Raw genomic sequence first — 26,621 nt, 5'->3', positions numbered from 1 at the left:
AGGGTCAAGAGTAAGTCACACATGCGACTCACCCACATGACCTGAAATGTCACAGAGATGACTTAAGCCCACGTGGTCTAAAAGTCTTTGATGTCCCAAACATGCCAGTCAAACCCATGTAAACTAGGCCCTCCCCTGAGGCAAGGAGGACACCAAGGACTCCCAATCTAGTCACTGAAACAAAGGCCAAACTCTTCTAGAGCACTTGGTTGAACTGAGTGCTAAGAGCCCATTTCGATTGCCAACACCCTTAGACATCCAAATACCTGAAATTGAGGGCATATGTCTTTATTTTCATCATGGATTAGATCAGTGATTTCAGACTCAAGTAGAAATGGACCCCTGAAGGCTGTATATTGCCTTAAAACTCACAAATTAACATTCTTTATCTTGTATTTTTATTTTGTTGAGTGTTTCCCACAAGTTAGTTTGACACCTCTGTACTAGATGGTCTTTTGTCCATTTGAGCTTTAATATTATTTCATTCAGTGCTTTTCAGTAGCGTCTTTGTTCTTAGTGTCAAAGCAATGGTACATCAGGATATGAAGAAGCATCCTTCTTATTTACTCTTTACCTGATATTTACTAGTAGGATTGCAGGGCAGTTGGGTGGCATAATGGATAGAATGCCAAACTTGCAATCAGGATGACCTGAGCTCAAATACTGCCTCTGTCATTTACTAGCTGTGTGACCCTGGGGAAATCACTTTACCATGTTTGCCTCAGTTTCCTTGTCTTTAAAATGAGCTGGAGAAGGAAATGGCAAAACACTCCAGTATCTTTGCCAAGAAAACCACAAATGGCGTAACAAAGAGTCAGGTACGATTCATCAAGAACATAGTAGTAGTGTAGTAGCAGTAGTGGTAGCCATGACAGCAGTTTGACATAATGCTTTTAGAATGCTGTCCTTGCAGTCAAAAAAACTTGGGTTCAGGTTCTGCCTTTAACACCTACTAGTTTGGTGATTATGGGCAAGTCACCATTCAGTGCTCTGGGCACACGTCTAAAAGTCTCGATTACAAATGAGTTGCCCTTCTGTATAACTAATGGCAGTTCATTATGTGGATACAATTATAGATTTGGACTTAGAATACATGCATTCAAAGTAATACTTCACATTTATGTAGCGCTTTAAAGTTGCACAGTGCTTTCCATGCATTACTTTATTTGATCCTCTGAACAACATTACTATAATAGGTAATACATGTATTTTTACCTCAGGTGTATTACAAATAAGGAAGCTGAGGCTGTGGTTATACAGCCAGTTGGTGTCTGAGGTCCTGGGAGTCTCACAGTAATTAGCAGCAGAGATGAGATTCCAACCCATATTTTCTTATCCTTCTGTATCAGAGAACTGGGCTTGAGGAATAAGAGCGAATGGCTGTAAGCAGAGTTTCACTTTGATAAAGCCTCTATGTGGGGTGGAAGTAACTGCTCACAAAAGCTTTTGCTCAAGGCTTGCAGGTTTTACTAAGATAGAAAGTCTGTGTATGTAAACCAAGGTATGAGTGTATGTACACCTGAGGATTGACCACCCATAGTGATCATTTTCTTAAGGCCCAATCAATGGATGACAAATTTCATTGGTGAGAGGGAGTATGCTCACTGCTGAGACTGAATTCTAAGTACTGAAACACGTCAGTCTTTTGGAAACCTGACAAATCTTGCTTGCATAGTTTAACTTCTGGCCCGACACACACTTTTGTCACTTCCTGCTATCTGCATTCACTAGGTGATAGAGAAGATAGGTTCTCATACTCCATTAGTCCTGTAGCTCAGCAGCTCTTTACTATAGTCTTAACTGCTGTGTTCCACTGTATTCTGAAAATTCTCCTGCCAGCAATACCCTATTAATTAAATTCTTCTAAATGATGTCACTTTCCTTCATTCCCTCAACAATTCACTGCCACTGTAGTGATATGATTTTGATATGATAATGTGGGCATCAGACCGCAAAAAAGCATTCCTGTCTGGTAGATACGCAAAATCAAGATAAACCTCATAGTCCTTTCAAGAAAGGAGTGTTGTTTTCTTTACAGGCAGTAAAATTAGTGAGAGACTGTTACTCAGGAAATTACTGAGTTGTTTTTTAATCTGTTCCTTTTTTTAAACATTGGCACTAGTTCAGTGGAGTTAATGGAATCCCACATGTTAATGGTTTTCAGGGACTTTTTTGTTTGTTTTTTAGTGGGCACAAGTTTGATTGTTTTTCTCCCCCTTTAAACATACCTGTTCTATGGCAACTTCCTTGTTTATTTTATCTTAAGATATAGATACTAAAATTATTTTTATTTTATTTTGAGAAATAATGATTTATAAGAGCTACCTTCTTTACATTACTGTTTAGGAGACCACATCTGGACATGGTATCATGGAAGAGGCTGAACTCACTTTAATCAGCTCCAGTGACAATAGTGTTACAGATTCAGATTTGGAAAATTTGATCCAAGAAGAAAACAAAGGGAGTGAATTGAAAAGCTGTTTTCAGGTAAGTTTTACGAAGTTATTTAATTTAATAACCCTTCATTTATATAATAAGCATAGCTATCTGAAACGCAGTGGAGGAACAGGTATGTTTAAAGGAGTCCTTGCATTTCTGAGACGAGCTAAGTCTGTCAGAGTCAGTCATTGCGTACCATGGCTGTTACCATATACAGTGTTCTAGTCCTGCTCACTTCATTCAGCATCAGTTCATATAAGTCTTTCTAGGTTTTTCTGAAGTCTACCTGTTTATCATTTGTTATAACACAATGGTATTCCATTACATTCATATACCACAATTTGTTCAGCCATTCCCCAATTGATGGGCATCCCCTCAAAATTTCCAGTATTTGGCCACCACAAAAAGAGCTGCTATAAATATTTTTGTACATTTTTTTCACATTTTTACATTTTGTACATTTTTTTCCATTTTTATGATCTCTTTGGGATATAGTCCTGGAAGTGGTATTGCTGGCGTATGGTACTTTTTAACAAAATGTTTCCCTGATTATCACTTTTAGTTATGTCTGTTTTTGCTTTTGCTTTGTCTGAGATCATGATTGCTATCCTTGCCTTTTTTACTTCCGTTGACCATAATAGACTCTGCTCAAACCCTTTTATTTTCTTCTGCTCCAGCCCTGGATATATGTCGTTATGTTTCAGATGTGTCTCTTGTAAACAACATATTGCTGGATTCTGGTTCCTAATCTATTCTGATGTTTCCATTTTATGGATGACCTCATCTCATTCACACTCATAGTCATGAATACTGTGTATTTCCCTCCATCCTATTTACTTCTGTTTATCTTTCTCTTTATTCTGTCCCTACTCAAAAGTCTTATTTCACTTCTGATCATTGCCTTCTTTAATCTGCCCTCCCCTTCCCCTCTTGTTTCTTGGTTGGATAAGATAGATTTTTTTTAAAAAATTTAAATCATTATTTACTTATTTAATATTTTTAGTTTTCAGCATTAATTTTCCCAAGAGTTTGAATTACAAATTTTCTCCCCATTTCTACCCTCCCTCCCACTCCAAGATGGCATATATTCTGATTGCCCCATTCCCCAGTCAGTGCTTCCTTCTGTCACCCCACTCCCCCCCCATCCCCTTTTCCCTTAGTTTCTTGAAGGGCAAGATAGATGTTTATGCCCCGTTGCCTGTATGTCTTATTTCCTAGTTGCATGCAAAAACTTTTTTTTTGAAAATCTTCTTTTAAAACTTTGAGTTCCAAATTCTCTCCCCTTTTCCCTCCCCACCCATCCTCTCTAAGAAGGCAAGCAATTCAGCATAGGCCACATGTGTATCGTTATGCAAAACCCTTCCACAATACTCATACTGTGAAAGACTAACTGTATTTTGCTCCTTCCTGTCCTATCCCCCTTTATCCAATTTTCTCTCTTGACCCTGTCCCTTTTCAAACATTCCCCCTTTTTTTAATCTCCTTCCTCCTTCTTTCCTGTGGGGTAAGATACCCAATTGAGTGTGTATGTTATTCCCTCCTCGGGTCATATCTGATGAGAGCAAGATTCATTCATTCCCCCTCATCTGCCACCTCTTCCCTCCCAACAGAACTGCTATTTCTTTATGCGAGATTAATTTACCCCATTCTCTCTCTCCCTTTCTCCCTCTATCAATATATTCCTCTCTCATCCCTTAATTCGATTTTTTTTCTTAGATATCATCCCTTTGTAGTCAACTCACCCTGTACCCTGTGTGTATGTGTGTGTGTGTGTGTGTACATGTATGTATATTCCCTTCCGCTACCCTAATACTGAGGTCTCATGAATTATACATATCATCTTTCCATGTAGGAATGTAAACAAAACAGTTCAATTTTAGTAAGTCCCTTATGATTTCTCTTTCTTATTTACCTTTTCATGTTTCTCTTGATTCTTGCGTTTAAAAGTCAGATTTTCTATTCAGCTGTGGTCTTTTCACTGAGAAAGCTTGAAAGTCTTCTATTTTATTGAAAGTCCCTATTTTGCCTTGGAGTATGATACTCAGTTTTGCTGGGTAGGTGATTCTTGGTTTTAATCCTAGCTCCATTAACTTCCAGAATATCATATTCCAAGCGCTTCAATACCTTAATGAATGTAGAAGCTGCTAGATCTTGTGTTATCCTGATTGTGTTTCCACATTACTCAAATTGTTTCTTTCTGGCTCCTTGCAGTATTTTCTCCTTGACCTGGGAGCTCTGGAATTTGGTGACAATATTACTAGGAGTTTTCTTTTGGGGATCTTTTTCAGGAGGCAATTGGTGTATTCTTTCAATTTCTATTTTACCCTCTGGCTCTAGAATATCAGGGCATTTCTTCTTAATTTCTTGAAGGATGATATCTAGGCTCTTTTTTTGATCATGGCTTTCAGGTAATCCAATAATTTTTAAATTCTCTTTCCTGGATCTATTTTCCAGGTCAGTGGTTTTTCCAATGAGATATTTCACATTGTCTTCCACTTTTTCATTCCTTTGGTTCTGTTTTATAATATCTTGATTCCTCAAAGTCACTAGTTTCTACTTGCTCCAATCTAATTTTTAAGGTAGTATTTTCTTCCATGGTCTTTTCTACCTCCTTTTCCATTTGGCTAATTCTGCCTTTCAGGGCATTCTTCTCATTGGCTTTTTGGAGCTCTTTTGCCATTTGAGTTAGTCTATTTTTTAAGGTGTTGTTTTCTTCAGTATTTTTTTGGGTCTCCTTTAGCAAGTCATTGACTTGTTTTTCATGGTTTTCTTGCATCATTCTCATTTCTCTTCCCAGTTTTTCCTCTATTTCTCTAACTTGCTTTTCCAAATCCTTTTTGAGCTCTTCCATGACCTGAGACCAGTTCATGTTTTTCTTGGAGGCTTTTGATGTGGGCTTTTTGACTTTGTTGACTTTTTCTGTCTGTATGTTTTGGTCTTCTTTGTCAGCAAAGAAAGATTCAAAGTCTGAGACTGAATCTGAGTCTGTTTTTGCTGCCTGGTCATGTTCCCAGCCAACTAGTTGACCTTTGAGTTTTTCATGGGGGTATGACTGCTTGTAGAGTAGAGAGTACTTTGTTCCAAGCTTGAGGGGATGTGCTGTTGTTTTCAGAGCTATTTCTACACAGCAAGCTCTGCCATACCAGCGCTCTTCCTCCCCCAAGAACCGCCAACCTGGACTGCGACTCAGATCTTCAGCAGTCTCTGCAGTCCTGCTCTGATGTGCCACTTAATTCCTCCCACCAGGTGGGCCTGGGGCCAGAAGCAACTGCAGCTGTAGTTCTGTAGCTGCACCTCCCCCGCCCCTGCACCCCCCCACCCCCTGCCGGTGTGGTGGCCAAACAGTGAACTCCTTCTCTCTGTCCCCCGCAGCTTTTCCCGCTAACCTTCTCTGTTGTCTTTGGTGTTTGTGGGTTGAGAAGTCTGGTAACTGCCACGGCTCACTAATTCAGGGCGCTAGGGCCCACACTGCCTGGCTCCCAGTCTGGTTGGTCCAGGTGCAGCCCACGCTGGGCTCTGCTCTACTCCACCTAGGTCCGTGCGCGATAGACCTTGCCCAGCGACCATCCAAGCTGTCCTGGGCTAGAGCCCTGCTTCCCTCTGCTATTTTGTGGGTTCTGCAGTTCTAGAATTAGTTCAGAGCCATTTATTACAGGTGTTTGGAGGGTCCTGGGGGAGAGCCCTAGGTAAGTTCCTGCTTTCCAGCCGCCATCTTGGCTCCACCTCCACCTCCCCCCCAATAAGATAGATTTTTGCACCCATCTGAGTCACCCAAGCATTTATTAAGTAATTGTTGTATGCTGGTCACTGTGTTATATGTTAATATACCAAAAGAAAGGCAAAAGAGATAGTTCTTGCTCTCAAGGAGCTCATGGTTTAGTGGGAGAGACATCATGAAAATAATTTTGTACAAACAAGCTGTAGACAGGATAAATGGGAGATAATAAAGAGACAAGTCACTAGCATGAAGAGAAATTGAGAAAAGGATTTTTTCTGGTTGTCGAGTGAAGTTGGGATGTAAACATGAGGAAGGAGAGCATTCCAGGTATGGGATTTTTCTGAAGACTGAGAGAGAAGTCAATATCAGGCCTATAAGAGAAGGATTTCCAGCCTGTTCAAATCTGTCAGAGCCTGGGTTCCACCAGTATAACATTCAGAACCCGGCTTACCTTTATACCACAGTAAAACACAATTGGAAGACTTTAGTTTCAGACTGATCATCCCTCTTCAATTATTCTAATGTTTAAAAACTGTTAGTGACCTACAGTGTAAACTTCGTATTGCTTTGTTTGAATAAATTTATTTAGGCTTTTATTAGCACTTATTGTGCCAGGTACTGTGCTAAGAAGCTTGTGTGTGTGTGTGTATCTTCTCCTTTTGGGAAGAAAATCACTTTCTGACTATATAAACAGAAAATGATACTTTCTTCTCAAAGAAGCAGCTAGGTGTTGCAACAGATAGAGCACTAGGCCTAGAATCAGGAAGACCTAAGTTCAAATCTAGCCTCCGACACTTACTAGCTGCGTCCCTGGGCAAGTCATTTAACTTGTGTTTGCCTTAGTTTCCTCATCTGTAAAATGGAGATAACAATAACAGTTACCACCCTCCTAGGGTTGTTGTGTGGATCAAATGAGATGACAGTTGTGAAGTGTTTTGCACGACGCCTGACGCACTGTAAGCTCTCCTTCAATGTTAGCTAGTATTAGTTAAGCCCAATCACTAAAGCCTTTGTGTGAATCACAACAAAATGGGGCAAGTTCTCAAAGAGATGGGAGTGCCAAATGATCTTACTGTCTCCTGAGGAGCCTGCATGTGGGCCAAGAAGCTACAGTCAGAACTGAACATGGAGCCAGGTGATTGGTTTAAGATTGAAAAAGGAGTACCACAGTATTTTCCTCTTTATGCAGAGTACATCATGCACAATGGCAGGCTGGATGAATCAAAAACCAGAATTGAGGGTGCTGGGAGAAGTATCAGCAATCTTAGATGTGAAACCGCTCTAATGAAGAAAGTGCAGAGGAATTAAGAAGCCTCTTGATTTAGGGTGAAAGAGGATAGTGTAAAGATGGCTTAAAGCTTACCATTAAAAAACACGTAAAATCTTGGCAAGTGATCTCATTACTTCCTGGTGGATAGATGCAGAGAAAATGGAAGCAGTGTCAGATTTTATATTCTTGGTCTCAAAAATCACTGCTGATGGCCACTGCAGCCGTGAAATTAAAAGGTGCTTTATCCTTAAAAGAAAGCTATGGCAAATCTGCACAGCATACTAAAAAGGAGAGACATCACCTTGCCACCCAAGGTCTGTATAGTCAAAACTATGGTTTTTCCAGTAGTATCATGAGAGTTGGATTGTAAGGAAAGCTGAGGGCCGCAGAATCAACACTTTCAAATTGGGGTGCTGGACAAGACCTCTGAGAGTCCCTTGGACGGCAAGGAGATCAAATCATTCCATACTTAAAGGCATTAATTCAGGCTTTTCACTAGAAGGTCAAATACAGAAGCTGAAGCTTAATTTGGCCATATAATGAGAAGACAACTGATGTTGGGAAAAATTGAACACAAAAGGAAAAGGAGTCAGCAGAGAATGAGATGGATAGTGTCATGGAAGCAACAGAGATGAACTCGGACAGACTTCAGGAGGTCATGGAGGATAGAAGTGGAGGATGTGGTCCATGGGATTACAGAAAGTCAGACATGACAATGACTGAACAACAGTTACTGGTGGGTGAATGTAGCACACATAGGAGGATGGCCAGGTAAAGGCGTTTTGTTCTTGGGCTTGTAGGCACTTATTAGACATGTTCTTTCCAGAAGGAATAGGAATAGTAATTTGACTACTTTGCCTAGAGCAAGAAATAGAAAGGGGTGTGGGAGTAGGGGTCATTATGCTTGGGGCTGCTGGTCTGATGGCAAAGTGGCAAGATTTACTGGATGGATAGCAGAATGAGATGCAAAGCACAGACTGATGGTCTAGGGCCCGCTTCATGGGTTAGGTAAGTAGGTCATAATATTCAGGGTCCGGCATAATTGCACCACAACAAGCCTTCTTGATATCATCTCTCAGTATTCTTGTAAATGAACAACTTATTCAAACTAAATTTGTTTCGTTATTGACTGGTCCTCAGGCCTTTACTGGAAATGTTTATACTCTATTTTTTCTTCCAAATTTCATGTTCCACTGGCATAGCCCAGAGTAACTTCCATCCCACAATGAAGTGTAGTTATCGGACACTAGTGCAAAATTAATCACCACTCTCATTGTGTCATTCCAATGTTCAGAAAATTTCCATAGCCTGAATTTTATGTTCCACTGTTTGTCTGAATAAATATTTTACTCCAGGTAAATTGGTTTCATTATGCATAGAACATACCTTGCTCATGTCTCCTTTTCCTTAATCTGGAATTTATTTCCCCTACCCTTTCCATCTGTCTGAATCCTATCTATTCTCAAAAGCCAAACTAAAGACCCAGCTTGTAATATGAAAATTTTTCGACTCCCTCAACTCACTGTGATCTTCTGGAATGTATAAGATTTCTTTAGCTGATTTGGCATGTAATATACTTTTCCTCATGGTATTATAGTGTTTTCATTTAGGAATGTCATGTCTTTACAACTATTAGTATACATATTATGTAAATTTTTTTATAGAATTGTAAACTTTAGGGCCATCATTTTTTATCCTCTGCCCTTTGAGGAGTCCTCTACTTCCAACATTCTAGTACAGTAGTTGCTGGATTCCCACTCTGAGAACTCTAATAAGATAGCGGTCACTGCTACTGCTACATGCAGCAGCTCATTTGACTTGGTGAAAGTTAAAATTGTCAGGGCATTTTTCTTGTATTGACCCAAAATACAGCTTTCTGCAACATCTACCCATTGCTTTGAGTTCTTCCCTCTGAGGCCAAATACAATGAGTTTTATCTTCTCTTTAGATCTACCAAGTCATGCTTGTGACTGTCAGAATAATCTTATGAGTAGATTTGATCATGTTCCTCCTCCTCAGAAAACTTCTTTTGTTCCTCTCTTGTGTAGATGAACTAAAGAGTATAATTTGTATTTATAAAATTTAATCTGCTATTGCTGTGTTTATAACATACTATCATATTGTTATACAGAAATATTATACAGTTTTCATCTTGGCCACTGGAGAAATCTCACCCATTCTTTTTCCACTGTGATTGGCTGAGTTTCTAGCATTAGAGGTTAATCAGCTGACTCATAACATTATAATAAAGATCTGTCACAAACTATGACAAAAGTAGGGCCTGAATACCAGTTAACTTTGTCATTTCCTTCACATTTTTAATAATAATGAAATCATAAGACATATAAAAAATATTTCAGCTAGTTGTGGGAGGATTAGTATATGAAGAGAAAAACTAGATTTTGTGATCATATTATTTAGTAAAAAAATAAAAGCATGTTTTCTTCATGTGATAAAAACTGTCTTAAAATTATTTTGGTTTCATAAAATCATCTTTGTAAGACAGGATGGGGAAACTGGTTGGCAACTTATCTGAAAAGGGGGAATTTTAGTTTACTGCAGGTCAGTCGTTATGAGGATCCATTGAAATAACATGTAAAGTGTTTTGCAAACCTGAAAGTGCTATATAAGTGTTACCTATTATTATTACCACCAGTATTTAAGATTGTCCTTGGTTGCTTGTGTTTTGAATATTTATTTTACATGCTTGTGCTATTAGCAAAAGTTGTCCATACCTGTTCTGTGACAGTAGAAAGAGATGTTTTACCCTTTCTGTAGGTCTGAAAAACATTACTCCTTCTTGTTACTAGGTGAAACAAGATTCAGAGTTAAAAGAAGATTACTCAGTTTGGAAACCAGATTTAATTGTTACAGAACCTCCTGAGGAGAGACCATCTTCCTCCTTCCAGCGTCCAGGTAATCATAGGATCTTAGATCTAGAGGTGGAAGGGACCTTACAGGTCTTCTATTTCTTCCCCCTGTGTTTTACAAATGAGACAAATTCAATTAAAATAGCATTTGAACCCATGTCAAGTCCACCATTTTATGCATTATACCACTTAATCTCATGCATTGCAGAAGTTCTTTTGATGACAATCAAAAGGCCATATGGGCACTAGAATAATCATATTAAATTCTTTACTTCTGAATAAAATAGAAATGGGGAAGGAGCATCTATCTGGAACAGGGGTGGAAAACCTTCAGCCTCAAGGTCACATGTGGAACTTCTAGGTCCTGGGGTATGGCCTTTCGACTGAGTCCCAAGTTTTGCAGAACAGATTCTTTTTTTTTTTTTGAAGGGAGAAGGCAGGGCAATTGAGGTTAAGTGGCTTGTGCAAGGTCACACAGCAAGTAAGTGTGTCAGGTGTCTGAGGCCGGATTTGAACTCAGGTCTTCCTGACTTTAGGGCCAGTGCTCTACTCACTGTGTCACTCAGCTGCCCCACAAATTCTTTTATTAAGTGGATTTGTTCTATGAAGTTTGGATTCAGTTGAAGGGCCACACTTGAGGACCTAGAGGGCCACATGTGGCATTGAGGCTGCAGGTTCCACATCCCTGATCTAGAATCAAGTTGCAGTTATAGGTTATTAAAGTTGTCTTACTGACAACCCTGTTTCTGGCTAGTGTTTTTATGATTATGACAGCAGCTGACGTTTGTATGGCTTTTAGGTTTGTAAGATGTTTGACATAAATTGTCTTGTTTGATTTTCATGACAACCCCATGAAATAAGTAGCATAGGTATTATTCCCATTCTAAAGATGAGGCATCTGAGACTCAGGGAAATTAAGAGATCTTCCCAAGATTATGTATCAACTATATGTTTTTCTGACTTCAAGTCTTGTGTTTTCCATTACACCATACTGCCTCTCTGCTTTAAAGGCTTTCATGTTAGAGATACCAGAAATCTCCTAAACTTACCTGGTTGCTATGAATGTGTGAATCTTTTATTTTGGGAGCAGGGGGAATGTCAGGGATAAGATTGAAATGTAGTTACTTCATTTTTAATTTACTATCCTTGCCATGTTCCTACTGCTTAATTTATCATGTTGAACAGATGGAGAAAAAGAAGCTGTGAATAGATGGGCCCGTAAGTTTACTGAATTTTGTATTTTCTGTGGCTAGGGCACAGCCATGCTGCTTTCTTCCTTTATGTCACTCCCTCACCTTTATTTTCTTTGTACTAATGGCTATATATCTTTTTATTCAGTGGTTTCCGTTGTACATTTACACCAAGCATACTATATAGAGTTCTATTTAGAAAAATAAAATGCTGAAATATAATTTTAGTTATTAGGGGAACCACTTTTAAAAATCAGAAAACTGATACCTTTGCTTACTTGGATTTTTCTAGAAAAAAAATTTTCACCAAATATCAGAGTTGGAAAGAACATTTGTTCAAACCCATACCTGAAAAGACATTTCCACATCATAGCTGACAGTTTTGTCATCTGACTTTTGTTTGAAGACCTCCAATGAGGAGGGAACTCTTTACTTTCTAAGGCAGTCAGTCGTTCTACTGTTAGATAGTTTTAATTGTTAAGAAATTTTTCCTTACATAAAGCCTTACATACTTGCTTCTTTGTCATTTCCATTCATTCCCCCTAGTTCTGCCCTCTGTGGCTAAGCACATAAACCTAATCGCTCTCCTAGGTGTTACCCTCAGTTCCTCACTATCTCTTCTTTCCCCTGTCCAATCTGTTGCCAAGGCCTGTTGATTTCCCCTTTTCAGCATCTCCTAAATACTCCCCTTCTCTCCTTGGATAATGTCACCACCCTAGTACAGGCCCAGGATCTGCCTACTTCAAGTCTCTCCTCACTCCAGTCCATCGTTTCTTTCAGTTACCAGAGTGATTTTCCTAAATCACAAGTCTGTCCATCTCAAGCCACCTCCAAACTCCAGTGGTTCCCTATCACCTGCAGAATGAATTACAAAATGTTCTGGGCATTCAAAGCCCTTCATAACCTAGCACTTGCCTCCAGCTTTTCCAGTCTTGTTACACCATACTCTCCACCATATATTCTTCAATTCTGTGACACTGGCCTCCTGCCTGTTCCATAAACAAAACTGTCCATCTCAGCTTCAGGCATTTTCTCTGGTTATCCCCATGCCCAGAACACACTCTCTTCTCATCTTCACCTTCTGGCTTTCTCCAAGTCCCATCTTTTGTAGGAATCCTCTCTTAATTCTAGTGCCTTCCCTCTTTTAATTATTTCCTAGTAATCCTATAAGTAGCTTGCTTGCATATATATGTTTGCTTATTCTTTCCTATCTTCAATTGTAAGCTCCTTGAAAGCAGGGACTGTCTTTTGCTTCTTTGTATATAGCCAACATTTAGCACGGTGCCGCCTGGCACATAGTAGGCAATTAGTAAATGTTTATTGACCTGCTGACTATTTCTCTTAACCAGTCTTCTCTCTGGTTCCTAGGTTGCCTTATACTGATTTGGATTTTTTTTTTTTAATTCTTTAAAGACTTCATTCATTAAAGATTTCCTTAGTGTGACCCAACTACCCTTCTCAATTCCATTTCTTTTTTTAAATTAGATTTTTTATTTTTAGTTTACAACACTTAGTTTTACATGTTCTTGAGTTTCAAATTTTCTTCCCTTCCCTCTGCTCCCACCTACCCTCCAAGATGGCATGCAGTCCGATATAAATTCTACATAAACCTTTACATTAAACTTATTTACACAATAGTCAAGTTTCAAAGAGGAATTGTGACCAATGGAATGAATCATGAGAAAGAAGAAACAAAACCAAAAAAAAAAAGGAAAAAGAAAAAAAAAGGAGAGCAAATAGTTTGCCTCAGTCTGCATTCATACATCATACTTCTTTCTCTGGATGTAGATAGTATTCTCCATTGTGAGTCCTTTGGAGTGGTCTTTGCACCTTGTGTTGCTGAGAAGAGCCAAGTCTATCAGGGTTAGTCATCACAGAATCCATATATCTGTGGTTGGGTATAATGTTCTCCTGGCTCCGCTTTGCTCACTCAGCATTATATCATGTAGGTTTTTCCAGGTTATTATGAAGTCCATATCATCCCCATTTCTTACAGCACAATAGTATTCCATTACCTTCATATGCCACAACTTGTTCAGTCATTCCCCGATTGATGGGCATCCCCTTGATTTCCAATTTTTTGCTACTACAAAAAGAGCCACTATAAATATTTTTGTACATGCGAGTCCTTTTCCCACTTGTGTGATCTCTTTGAGATACAGCCCTAGAAGTGGTATTGCTGGGTCAGAGGGTATGTACATTTTTATAGCCCTTTGGGCATAGTTCCAAATTGCTCTCCAAAGTGGCTGGATCTGTTCACAACTCCACCAACAATGTATTAATGTTCTAATTTTCCCACATCCTCTCCAGCATTTATCATTTTCCTGTTTTGTCATGTTAGCCAATCTGACAGGAGAGATGTGGTACCTAAGAGTTGTTTTGATTTGCATTTCACTAATCAATAGTGATCTAGAGCATTTTTTCATATGCCTATAGATATCTTTAATTTCTTCCTCTGAAAACTGCCTGTTCATATCCTTTGACCATTTCTCTATTGGAAAATGACTTTTATTCCTGTAAATTTGGCTTAGTTCCCTGTATATTTTAGAGATGAGGCCTTTATCAGAGACATTAGTTGTAAAGATTTTCTCCCAATTTTCTGCTTCCCTCCTAATCTTTGTTGCATAGGCTTTGTTTATACAAAAACTTTTCAGTTTAGCATAATAAATTATCCATTTTGCATTTTGTAATGCTCTCTATCTCTTGTTGGGTCACGAATTCTTCCCTTTCCCATAAATCTGATAGGTAAACTATTCCTTGCTCTCCCAAATTGCTTATAGTATCAGCCTTTATTCCTATATCATGAACCCATTTTGACTTTATTTTGGTACATGGTGTAAGATATGGTCTATGCCTAGTTTCTGCCCTACCATTTTCCAATTTTCCCAGCAGTTTTTATGAAATAGAGAATTCTTCACCCAGAAGCTGGATACTTTGGGTTCATCAAAGACTAGATTGCTATAGTTGGTGACTTCTGTGTCTTGTGTACCTAACCTATTCCACTGATCCACGACTGTTTCTTAGCCAGTAGCAGGTAGTTTCAATGACTGCTGCTCTATGGTACAGTTTAATATCTGGTATGGCTAGGCCACCTTCCCTAGTATTTCTTTTCGTTAATTCCCTTAATATTCTGGCCTTTTTGTTATTTCAGATGAATTTTGTTATTATTTTATCCAGCTCTGTAAAATAATTTTTTGCAGTTCGATTGGTATGGCATGATTTGGCTTCTTAATAGAATAGGCTCTTTCTCCAGTGAGGGATAAAGACCAACCCCCTGTATCACCAAGGCAATATTCACAGGGCCAACAGCTGGCGTGTCTCTGAATCGCAAAATATAACAGACTCTCCATATAGAAGACAGAACCAAAACATTTATTCATACGGGAGAAAGCCAAATCCCAACACCAGTAAACCAAATCCGTCATAGCAACAAAGATGTTAATAGGCATTATCACTACAGGGCGCAGCACCACCAGAAAGCCTTCCCCCTGCTGGGGCCTTCCCACCAACAAAAACTCACTTGCCTGCTTCCTCCCTCTCCCACCCTAACTGCTCTGACCTCACCTCCTCTCAGTTCTGCTTCACCCTTCCTGCTCTACTCATTCAGCAAGCTCCTCCCGCTACAGGCTTCATGTGAGATAGGCTTCCTCGGGACTTAAGCAGGTCACATGGGCCTATTAATGGATGGGAAAGATCTTTGAATTACGCAAAAGTACGTTAACGATACACTCCCACACCTCTGCCTGCCTCTTTTTCCTACCCAGTTTTGTTGTGGATAAGTTAAACCCTTCCAGAGTCACATTCTCATCCTGAATTTCATCTTGCTAAGTATCATTCATACCTTCTAGGTCTGTTTTATTGCAATTATTCAGGTATTTTTGTTAATAATGTAGTGTGCGTTTATATTTAGAAATTTGAGGCCATAGGTTTTACTTATCACTTCTGTTTTTCATGGCTCTTGTCTCCTGTGAACGTGTGGTTCAGCAGTAAGTTTGTCCATTGTTGTTGTTCAGTAATTTTTCAATTGTGTCCAACTCTTTGTGACCCGCTCTATCATAGCTTATTTGAAGGTAAACATAGGTTACTATCCTCTTCCCATTTCTTTTCATTTCTCAGACCTTTTCATTTATATTTTCAAGTTTATTCAAATACATTCTCATCAGCCTTTGTTACAGGTAGTCTATGATCAAGTGCCTTTCATTTCTGTATTTTAAGCCCTGGTTTAGAAATCCAAACTTAACCTGCCTTTGCCATCAGTGGGCAGCACTGATGAGGACATTGTCTTTACCCCTGAAGTTTCTAGGTTTTGGGGAAGTATCACTTGGTAATTTTCAATAGTACTAAGTTCCTTCTGGCAAGACTATCTGTGCTCACATAAATCTAAAGTGAGCAGGAGTTATCTTAGTCTTAGGAAGTTCTGTCATATATGAGATAAAGTGCATGTTTCTCTATCCAAAGAGAATTTTTAATGTCTGTACTAAAATTTTTTCTTTGTCCCTTCCTACAGCTAGCAAAATTGACCTTTCTGTTCCTTATACACACAATACTCCGTCTTACATTTATGTTGTATGAAATCGTTAGATACTTGTCTCCTCCAGTAGAACATACCTTCCTTGTAAGGAGGGAATTATTTCATTCTTTGTACTTACATCCTCAGTACCTAAAACAGAGTAGATGTTTAATATTTATTGCTTGATTGACAGATACATTTCAAGAATTTAGTTCTGCACCAGGAAGCTTACAAGAAGTGTTTGTAAAGAAGAATAATTCGTTCATTGAACAACCATCACAAAGACAGAAAGAAATTAAAAATAAAGCTCAAACTTCTGGAAAATCTCAGCCTAAATCAGCTGTAGAAATTGACAGTAAAAAGCACCCAGTGGAGACAAAGCCTTCCGGTATGTTCCCTAGATTGTCACAGGCAGGTTGGGATCTTTGTCTGTTGGGACCATTCTTAAATAAGATAGAAAAACACATTTGGTTTCTGATTTTATATATAGAAGGCCTCCTTTGCAGATGTGAGAGACTCTGGATGGGGAACACTATCTGTACTGTCAGAATTGTTCACTGTGTTGGGTGGTTTAGCTGAACATTTTTTTCTTTTTTTAATTCTTTGTTAAAAGTAATTCCTCTGTAGGAGGAGGAGGAAGAGATACATTTCGAAACGTAGATGATGTAAAAAACAAAAGATACCGATTAAAATGTTTTATTCAGTAAAAAAATAAAATGAAGTAACTGCCTAGCTTAAAGATAGATGTTGGTGGCTGAATATCTTTAGTAATGTTTTCATTTTAAGTAAATAGAGAATCTGTTCAGCTGAAATCAGTCTCTCAGAAACCTCTATGCATAGTTCCTAATTTGGCCCCAGAGGGAAGATCAGAACAAGTATAATCCCTTTTCTAAATGATAACCTGTAGATAAGTATGACCCAATTCTGTGCTATGCTTCTTGCTCCCTGCCTGTCCCCACCCTTCCCACCCCCAGCCCAAAGCCTTCTCTTTTCCATGCTAAACATTTTTAGTTTCTTCAACCAGTCTAAAGATAGCATGGTCACTAGTCTTTTCACTGATGTGGTTGCCTGCCACTGGCTGCACTCCTTCCAAAAATGTGATCCCCACACACAACTCAGTATAATATTCCAAATGCATTCTAATCGGAGTAGAATACAGCAAGACTAGCATATCCTTAGAATTGGACATTGTACTTCTCTTAATGCTGTGTAATCAAATTAGCTCTTTTATCTGCTGCGTCATACTATTAGCTCATGAGATTTTGATCTATTTAAAGCCCCCAAATATTTTTTAAATGAATTGTTCTTTAACCAAACCTCCCCCATCCTATATTTGTGCAGTTGAACCCCAAGTATGGCATATTACATAATATATTCCTAATAAATTTCATCTATGCTAGATTCAGTCCATCATTCTAACCTGTATTTCTTCTGGGATCCTGACTGTTAACCAGTACAATAAGTGTTATTCTCAGTCTTGCATCTGCCTCTTTTGTGTAGTTTTTCTTACCTACAGTGTTTATTTTTGAGGGTTTTTTTTTTCCCTACACAGAGTCAACAATAAATCAGTTGAAGAAAGTGAGTGAAGTTAAAGTATGTTTCCCTGAAGATAAGAATACTGTGAAAGCACTTAGGCATGGGCAGGCTTTAAGGTAAAGTATAACCTAATTCCTAGAATTTATTCCATGATAATGAGTTGCAGTTTCTTTTGTTTCATTTACTTCATTTGAAGTTTTAGTTCTATCTGAGGTTGAGCTCAATTAAGTTCAAAGTCTTTTTGGTTTTTAAACAAAGCCAGTGAATTCTTGACAAGGTCTCTTCCTCTTGAACAAAACCTATATCAAAGCACAAATATACCTTTTAGTCAAAAACTAAAGCAAAAACCTAGGTCTTCCTATCAAAGGAAGTGACACAGTTTTCTAAAGAAGGGCTTGTTCAACAAGAATGAATATTTGTGTGTGTGTGTGAGTGAGAGAGAGAGAGAGAAACAGAGAGACACAGACAGAGAGACAGACATTAGTGGCTCACTGTGGACAAGTTAAAGCCCTTATAAGCTATCCTTTAATAGGTATGAATTGACATTTATGAATGGTGTTCATCTGCATATCTTAGAAGATTTCTTACACATATCATTAAGTGCTCTGATTTTGAGAGACCATGTGGCCTTTAAAAGATCTGGCCTTTGATTCAGTAAGACCTTGACTTTCCTCTAATACATTCTAACTATGTAATCCACTTAACCTCTCAGTATCTCAGACAGATTTCTAAGATTCTAAGTTGAAGGAAAGGTGCCAGTCTAAACTAGTAGACAATACAAGCCCCAGAGACATATAAATTGGGCATATTTATGTAGTTTAAAATCATCTGTCTTTCAAAACACTATGATTGGGATAGAATGTAGTTAAGGGTGAGAGACATAGAAGACTCTCCACTTTGCCATTATTTCATTTTCAGCTGAAGAGAAGCTCTATTCTTGCCTGGAGTGAGGCAGCAAAACCCATATCCAACTAACCTGAGGGTGACTATATCACCCTCAAAAGGCAGTAGCCCTAGTGTGCTCCCACTTCTTTATGCAAGATATTCCAACCCCTCCTTTTCTGTTTTTAAAAGATTGCATTCTTATTTAATGGTTACCAGTCCCATTAGGTAAGAAAGGCTTTCCAGTGCTTCCTGCCAGTATCTTCTTGACGTGGCTTCTTAAGGTAAAATCTTAATCATTGATGCCCATTACTCAATGTTTTCTCTTTAATAAAGTTCTCTTTGGCCAACATGTTTATAATAGTAAATTAGAGTGTTTTATGGTTTTCAGGATGTCTGTGTATTAATATTCTCTTACTAGAGTCTAGAAATAAGCTGTAGGAGGGATAGATATTGAATTGTTCAGTCACCTATGTAGATGTTTTAACTAGAACTCTGGAGCTTGAACTTTATGGGCCCTTGAACAGGTCCACCACTAAAATGATATTGGGTTCCTGCATCAGCAAAGACATACACCTTGAACACACTCTCCCATCATATCTTTAAACACACAGAAATTTTACAGTGCCATTTGAAGACACTAAAGAGAACCAGTAGCTCTCTCTGTTATGTTATGAATCCTACTGCTATCTGTCTTAAGGATGCTGACCTCTTCCTTCACTCTCTGCACCCCTTCTGTTCTAATTCATAGCCCACGGGGCTGTGGGAAAAGGACAGTTATGTGATTCTTAGTTTGATCACTGCTGTTGTTTTCTGATTAACCTCATTCTCCAATATTCTGTTTGTCCAGATGAAAAATCATGTAAAAACTGAAGGGACACTCCTTCCACTGTAGAATTTGTTGTAATTACTTAACAATAAAACAAATTTTCCTAACATACATTGTGCAGAGGAAATATACCCCCTTTCCACTGTTAGGCCACGTCTTCAAGTAATGTGGGACAAACTAAGAAGATAACTGAACACTCTTGTTATAATTGAGAGATTGAAAACAATTCATGTCTAGTAGTTCACATAAGTACTATTGATATCAGAATTGTTGCTAAGACCTTCCAAAGATTCTGAGTAGCATTTGGATAGGTCTTAGACAAGATTTTATATCAGCTATGATATATTGTGTTCAGTCTTTGGATGTAATCAAGAATTATTAGTTGTACAATTTCAAATAAGAATGCAGGGGTACATTTAGGTCAAATTTCTTTTGAGTTTATATTAGCTACCTTTGCTAATCTTAAAATAACTAATATATTTTCATATGATGATAAGATACTCTCTAAATCTCATCTTTGTTTCCAGGTTATATAATCAGTTAGCTGAAGGGAGACAACAAAAGGAAGAAAAATCAAGACAGGAAGCCTATGCTAGAAATAGAGAAAAGGCAAAAGAGTTTCACAGGGTATGTTCTTGAAATTTTCATTTGTCCTTCAATCAAAATATCTCAATAAGAATACTCTGGTAAATACCTTTTACATAGCATTCTATATGGCAGAGCTAATTCTCTTCTTTTAACATCCCATTAAAACAAATTAGTCTTTCTAATTTACATCCTAACACCTTAAACTAAGTTTACTAAGGAAAATTTGTCTGATGATATATGTGGTTCTTCTAATTTGCAAAGTATAAGAAACAGGAAGAAAAAGAGCCATAGCTCTTCCCAGTGTCTTCCTCTTAGATGTAGGTTTAATTCTTTGTCAGTTCTTCTCTAATGTAAATCTTAGAGTCTCATGGTTGGAAAGTACCTCAGAGGTCATCTAAACTAAACCTTGGCTGAAACATGATGAATTACTTCTTCAGTATTCTCAATAAATTGTCATCTAGCCTCTGCCTACATACCTGGTGATAAGAAATTGTTAATATAGACCATTCCTCCTTTGAGAATCTCATCATTAGAAAACTTTTCCCTTTTATGAAGTTGAAACCTCCTCCATTTTAGTTTCCATTCATAGATAATTTTCTACCTAGAACAATTAAATCAAGTTCAAATTCTCTTCCACATAATACCCTTTCCAAATATTTGATTAACAGATATGTCTGTATTGTGCCTCTTCACTCCTTGTACCTTTTCTTCTTCCAGTTTGACATCCCCAGTTCCTATACCTACTTCTTAAGAGTGGAGCGTGGTTTTGATTCTCCTTACCATCTTGATAAGCCTCCTCTGGATATGCAACAGTTTGTCAGATTCCTTATAGAATTCTCTACATGATCTGACCAGAACCGCATACTATAACATTATTGCTCCCCATGTTCTGAATGCTACATGCACCTTTATTTTTTTTATTTTTAGTTTACACCATTTGGTTCTACATAATTTTGAATTCCAGATTTTCTTCCCTCCCTTCCCCCGCTCCCTCCCCAAGACAGCATGGCACATTGAACTTATTTACACACTAGTCAAGTTGCAAAGAAGAATTGTGACCAATGAAATGAATCATGAGAAAGAAGAAACAGAACCAAAAAAACCCCCAAAAACAAAAGAAAAAAAAAAGGCGAACATAAAGTGTGCCTCAATCTGCATTCATACTTCATAGTTCTTTCTCTGGATGTAGATAGTATTCTCCATCGTGAGTCCTTTGGAGTTGCCTTTGCACCTTGTGTTGCTGAGAAGAGCAAAGTCTATCCAGGGTTAGCCCTCACAGAATCCATATATCTGTGGTTGTGTATAAGGTTCTCCTGGCTCTGCTCCGCTCACTCAAAATCATGTCGTGTAGGTTTATCCAGGTTGTTACGAAGTCCGTATCATCCCCATTTCTTATGGCACAATAGTATTCCATTACCTTCATATACCACAGCTTGTTCAGCCATTCCCCAGTTGATGGGCATCCCCTCGATTTCCAATTCTCTGCCATCACAAAAAGAGCTGCAATAAATATTTTTGTGTATATAGGTTCTTTCCCCTTCTCTTTGATCTGTTTGAGATACCTACCCTAGTGGTGGTGTTGCAGGGTCCAAAGGTATGCACAGTTTTATAGTCCTTTGGGCATACTTCCAAATTGTTCTACAGAATGGCTGGACCAGTTCACAACTCCACCAGTAGTGTATTAGTTTTTCCACATTCCCTCCAGCATTTTTTGAGGTGGGACTTGAACCCAATTTAATCATGTCTCTAAGGCCATCTCTCTAGCAATTAATAAAAAGATAAGCGAAAAAGTGAAGAGTTAGTATTGAAAATGAATAAGTCAAATTATTATGTCCACAGGATATGATGGCGCATATGGAAAATCTAGAAAGTACTAAAAACGCTGATGGAAGTAATAAATGAATTTGTCCTGATCTCATCAGATACAAAATTAACACCAAAATAATTTGCATTCTTTAGCAATAAAAAAGATGAAGAGAACAATAGAATCACCTCTCTGTGTAGTCACAATTAAGACCTTCAGAAACCTACTTAGCAATAACTAGGACAAGTAAGCTGTAAGGACAGCTATAAACAGTATTCGTGGAGGAGTTTGATTGATAGGGAATAAGTGACAATGTTTCCCTAAGTTAACTTAGACATTTCCTATAATACTAACCAAATTATCAGGGTTTTTTTAATCAAACTTTATCAAGCAATCAGTAAATATTTATTAAGTACCTGCTATGTGCCAGGCATTGTGCTAGGTGATTATTACAATATTACAAATAAAAAGAATCAGACAGTCCTTATTTTCAAGGAGCTTACATTCTGATGGGAGAGACAAGAAAGTTCATATATGCATATGCAAAATACATACAAGGTAGTGGAAGGGAGAGCATTGGCAATTGTAGAAATTGATGTTTTAGTTATGTCTTGAAGAAGGAAAGAAAACTCTAAGGTAGAAATCATAAAGGGACGCATTCCAGGCACAGGGGTAATTAATGCTAAACCATGGAGACAGTGTTGCATGTGTGGATCAGAAAGAAGACTGGTAGGGTTGGATCCCAGAGTTCAGCAGGAAGGAAACAAGCTTTTATCGGGAGCCTACAGTATGCCAGGAACTGTGCTAACCACTTTACAAATATCTCATTTGATGCTCACAACAATTCTGGGATATAGGTGCTATTATTATTCTCACTTTACAATTCAGGAAGCTGAGTCAAACAGGTTAAGTGTCTTGTCCAGGGTCACACAGCTAGTAAGTTCCTGAGACCAAATTTAAACTCGGAAAATTCTTGACTCTAGGCTCAGTACTATATCCGTTGTGCCACCTAGCTGCCTGGGAAGCCAGGGAAAATAATTTGCAGTGAAGCTAGAAAAAAATAAGTTGGAGCCAGCTTATGAAGGATATTAAAAGCTAAACAAGTTTATATATGATTCCAGAAGCAATAGGAACTATTGGAATTTATGAAATAAGGAGTGACAAGATTTTTGCTTAAGAAAAACTACTTTGGTGGGGGCAGCTAGGTGGTGCAGTGAGTCAGGAGGACCTGAGTTCAAATGTGACCTCAGACACTTGACACACTAGCTGTGTGACCTTGGGCAAGTTGCTTAACCCCAATTGCCCTGCTTTCCCCCCTCCAAAATAAAGAAACAAAAACTACTTTCTCAACAGATAATGGCCTGGAGTGGGGAAAGACTTGGGTGTTAAGGGCCTGAACTATAGTCGTGACTCTGTGACGCAAGAAGGGATCTTATGGAAAAGATGTTTTGGATGTAGAAATGGCAAGATAGGACAAGTAGTGGAATGATGTGGGGTTAGGGAAGGTGAGTTGAGGGTAATACCAAAGTTATTAACCTGGGACATTGGAAAAATAGACAGAAGTCAGAAAGTTTTCAAGAGGGTTGGATATAGAGGGAAGGCCATATAATGAGATCTGTCTTGTACAGTTGAATTCGAGATGTCTCTGGCTCATCCAATTTGATGTATCCAATAGGTGATTGGTGATACTGGAGCTAGATATATACACCTGTGAGTCATCTGCATAGGGATGATAAATCCTTGGGAACTGACATATTCAACAAGATATTTTATAGAAGAAAAGGTCTAGGACTGAGGGCTGGGGAGCACCCCAGTTAGGAAGCCTGTTATGGATGACTGAGAAGCAATGTTCAGACAGACAGTAGGAGAACAGGGAAGAGAAGTGACATGAAAACTCAGAAACAAGACTATCCAGAGGAAAGGGCAATCAACAGTGTCAAGTGCCATAGATGAGTCAAGAAGAATGAGCACTGAGAAAAGACCATCTAATTTGGCAGTTAAAAGATTGTTGAGTAATGAAATCAGAAGATAAAATAAAAATAAAGTTGGGGAGTAAAGTAAAAGGTGTATTCCTCAGCTGGGGGGGGGTGGGCGGAAATGGGTAAAACCTTCCCAAAAAAACTGATATACTCTAAACCCTGTTACAGAATGATTAACATCAAAACTATTAGATATTAGTCAAAAAAAGAGAAATAGATTAAGGGAATAGTTATATACCCAAGATAACAAGTGAAATAAAGAAAAGAGCTTATTTCTTGATAAACCTATGGAAAATAAAAAGTGGCAAATGGAGATATTATTTTAAAAATGTACTTAGGATAATTGTTGGGAAGTTTGGTGGGTCATGGATTTAGACCTCACACATAACTGAACAAATTCCAGCTGAATAATAAATTTAAATGTAAAAATTATGACCTACTTAAAATATGGAAGAAAATGAAATAATATATTTATCTCACTTGTGTCAAGGAGAATTTTTATTCTAGTCAACAAATAGAAAGATATATTAGGAAAAGACAAATTTGCTTGATTATATTGAAATAAAATTTCTCTACAGTACAAACATAAAAGAAATAGAGTAAGAGATTGGGGGAAGTATTTGTGGCAGTTATGACAGACAAAACTAGACGTTTAAAATGCCTAAGAAATTGTTAGCTTCTAAGGGTCAACATAGAGAAATGTTAAAAAAATTTCTTTTAACAGATTTCAAAAGGACATTATTAATGACAACTCTAAAAATGGTCAGTTTTACAGATAAGGAAATACACATTAAAATCATTGTCAGGTGCCACTTCACTCATTAAATGGGCAAAAATCATTAAAAACGCTGAAGCCCGGTGGTGAAGTTGAAGAAACAGGTACACATCTTCCATCTTGCAATAAAAGTTACAAGAAGAATCATCTGACACATGAAGAGCTTGAGGAGGCTTTTTCTGACTACCACTTCTATAGCCATTACAATACATTGAGCTCCATAGAGAGACAACACTGGAGCAAGTAAGAGTTTGATGGTCTCTGGGCATTTCTGTCATGCTGAGAGAAAGTGATAAGAAATGAACACATATAACCCTGAGAAACCAAGAGATAAACTGTCTTATCAATGGAAACCTGAGAGAAGCACAAGAAAAAAAAAATAACCTATTTTATTGAATTTGGGATTTTTTTCCCAAATGCTCAAAAAAATGAAAGATTGCATCCATTCAAGAAAAATTACCAACCTGACAATATGATGAGGTTTCTTAGGAAAGAAAAATGCCAACCTTCATTATGCCTGAAAGGAAGAAAAGTACAAGAATTTCAGTAGACCAGACCCATTACAGCAGCATTTTTCCAATTCTATGTAAAAAATTTTGCAGTTCTAACGTGTAAGAAAAAAAAGAATTGGAGGAAAGCATTCCAGCGTTCGCATTGGACATATTCATAGAATACAGTATTCTTTAAGGTGGAAAGCAATCTTATGAAAAAAAAGGTAGCTAAATGTAATGAAAAACAGAATGTATGTTACATACTGTGCTAAAGATAAATCTGAAAAAGGGAAAGATCTCATGTACAAAAATATGTATGTCTGCTTCTTGTGGTACTGCTACCCTGTGATTACATGTTATTTAGAGAAATAATATGACATAAAGGAAAGAACACTAGACTGATTCAGGAGGCGAGGGGTTTTGTCCAGGCTCTGCTGTTAACTAGCTGTGTGACCTAGGATATGTAACCTTATATTTCTGGGCTTGTTTTCTCTTTGTCATGTGAACATTAGATGAATTCTATGAGCAGGAGAACAGATTTAGATATCTGGGGTGAGTGTAAACAGAAGTTGCTATGGAATTGCTTGGTCAAACTGAGATGTGATTATTTGCATAGAGGTAAATATATGTTTTTGACCAGTTTTGTTTTACCTGCAGAAAACACTGGAGAAACTACGAGCAAAAACCTTCCGCTAGGACAAAAGGACTTTGGATGTTATTTCAGGATTTTATCCTGTACTACAGAATGCATACTTGATTCTTTTAATTGACTCATGATGTACCTCAGATTAACCTGACTTGTAAATATTCTTTAAAAAAAATATAATTCAATAAATTTTTATCACAAGTACATTTTTTGTTATGTTTTCATTCAGTCTTGGAGAATAGTAGGATTTAAAGAATTTTCTATACTAAGCCCCTTCCTCTTCTTATTTCTATACTAAGTCCCTTCCTCTTTTGGTAATTTGAGATTCTGTTGTTGGGCACACTTATTAAATCCTCGTGAATTCATTCAACAGTCATTAAATCTATTTGCAAAGAACTGTCCTAGGTGTAGGCAAGAGTACAAAGATAAATAAAACATTTCCTATCAGAGCTTCCAGTTTAGCAGAGAGCACATACACAACAATCCACAAAATGATATGAAGGACCAGAGAGAAAGAATTGAAGAATAAGGGAAAGGTTCATGAAGGTATTTGATTAATCCAATTTAAACAATAAGTATAAAGCACTGCGAAAGATAAAGTATAATCTCTAGACCTTGCACTCAAGAAACTTAAAATTAATAGAGTGTGAAGGGAGTATAATGGTATGACATTTCATGCCCTGACTACCACAAAGTAGCTGTGCTACTTTGGGCAAGTCACTCAACATCTCTTGACCTCAGTGTAATTATAAAATGAATTTGGATTGAATGATTTTTGAGAATCTCCTATGCTTCTTTGATCATGTAGACAAAAGACAGGGTGAGAGTGGGATGAGAAGAGACATACACAAACAACAGTGATACAAGAGATAATGTAATCAATGCAGAAAGAGATTTAGCTAAAAAATGGTTAAGAAATTTTGAGAAGAATCTTTTTCAGGTTGGAAGAGGAAAGAAGGGGGAATAGGTCTGGTTAGGTGGCACCAGAATTGAACACTGATGAAAGGTAAGGACTTTAAAAGGTAGATACAAGGGCAAGACTAGGAAGGGGGGACCATTCATGGGATGGCAAAGGACCAGATTGGAGAGGGCAA

General features: G+C 37.9%; 1 protein-coding gene across 1 annotated transcript in view; it reads left to right on the top strand.

The window, feature by feature from the left end:
* The window catches only part of CEP295 (centrosomal protein 295), an 80,222-nt gene extending 54,491 nt beyond the window's left edge, over positions 1-25,731 (top strand). Inside the window, exons 24-29 of the mRNA XM_036742784.1 lie at positions 2,347-2,487; positions 10,238-10,343; positions 16,191-16,385; positions 17,550-17,649; positions 19,772-19,871; positions 25,539-25,731. Coding sequence (XP_036598679.1) covers positions 2,347-2,487; positions 10,238-10,343; positions 16,191-16,385; positions 17,550-17,649; positions 19,772-19,871; positions 25,539-25,577 — 681 coding nt within the window. The 3' untranslated portion in view covers positions 25,578-25,731. The remainder of the gene's footprint in view (positions 1-2,346; positions 2,488-10,237; positions 10,344-16,190; positions 16,386-17,549; positions 17,650-19,771; positions 19,872-25,538) is intronic.
* The last annotated feature ends 890 nt before the right edge of the window (positions 25,732-26,621 follow it).

Source organism: Trichosurus vulpecula, chromosome 2, assembly GCF_011100635.1.
Source record: "Trichosurus vulpecula isolate mTriVul1 chromosome 2, mTriVul1.pri, whole genome shotgun sequence".
NCBI classification, from domain to species: Eukaryota; Metazoa; Chordata; class Mammalia; order Diprotodontia; family Phalangeridae; genus Trichosurus; species Trichosurus vulpecula.
Note: the sequence above shows the minus strand (reverse complement) of the source record. Positions and strands in the feature narration are given on the sequence as shown.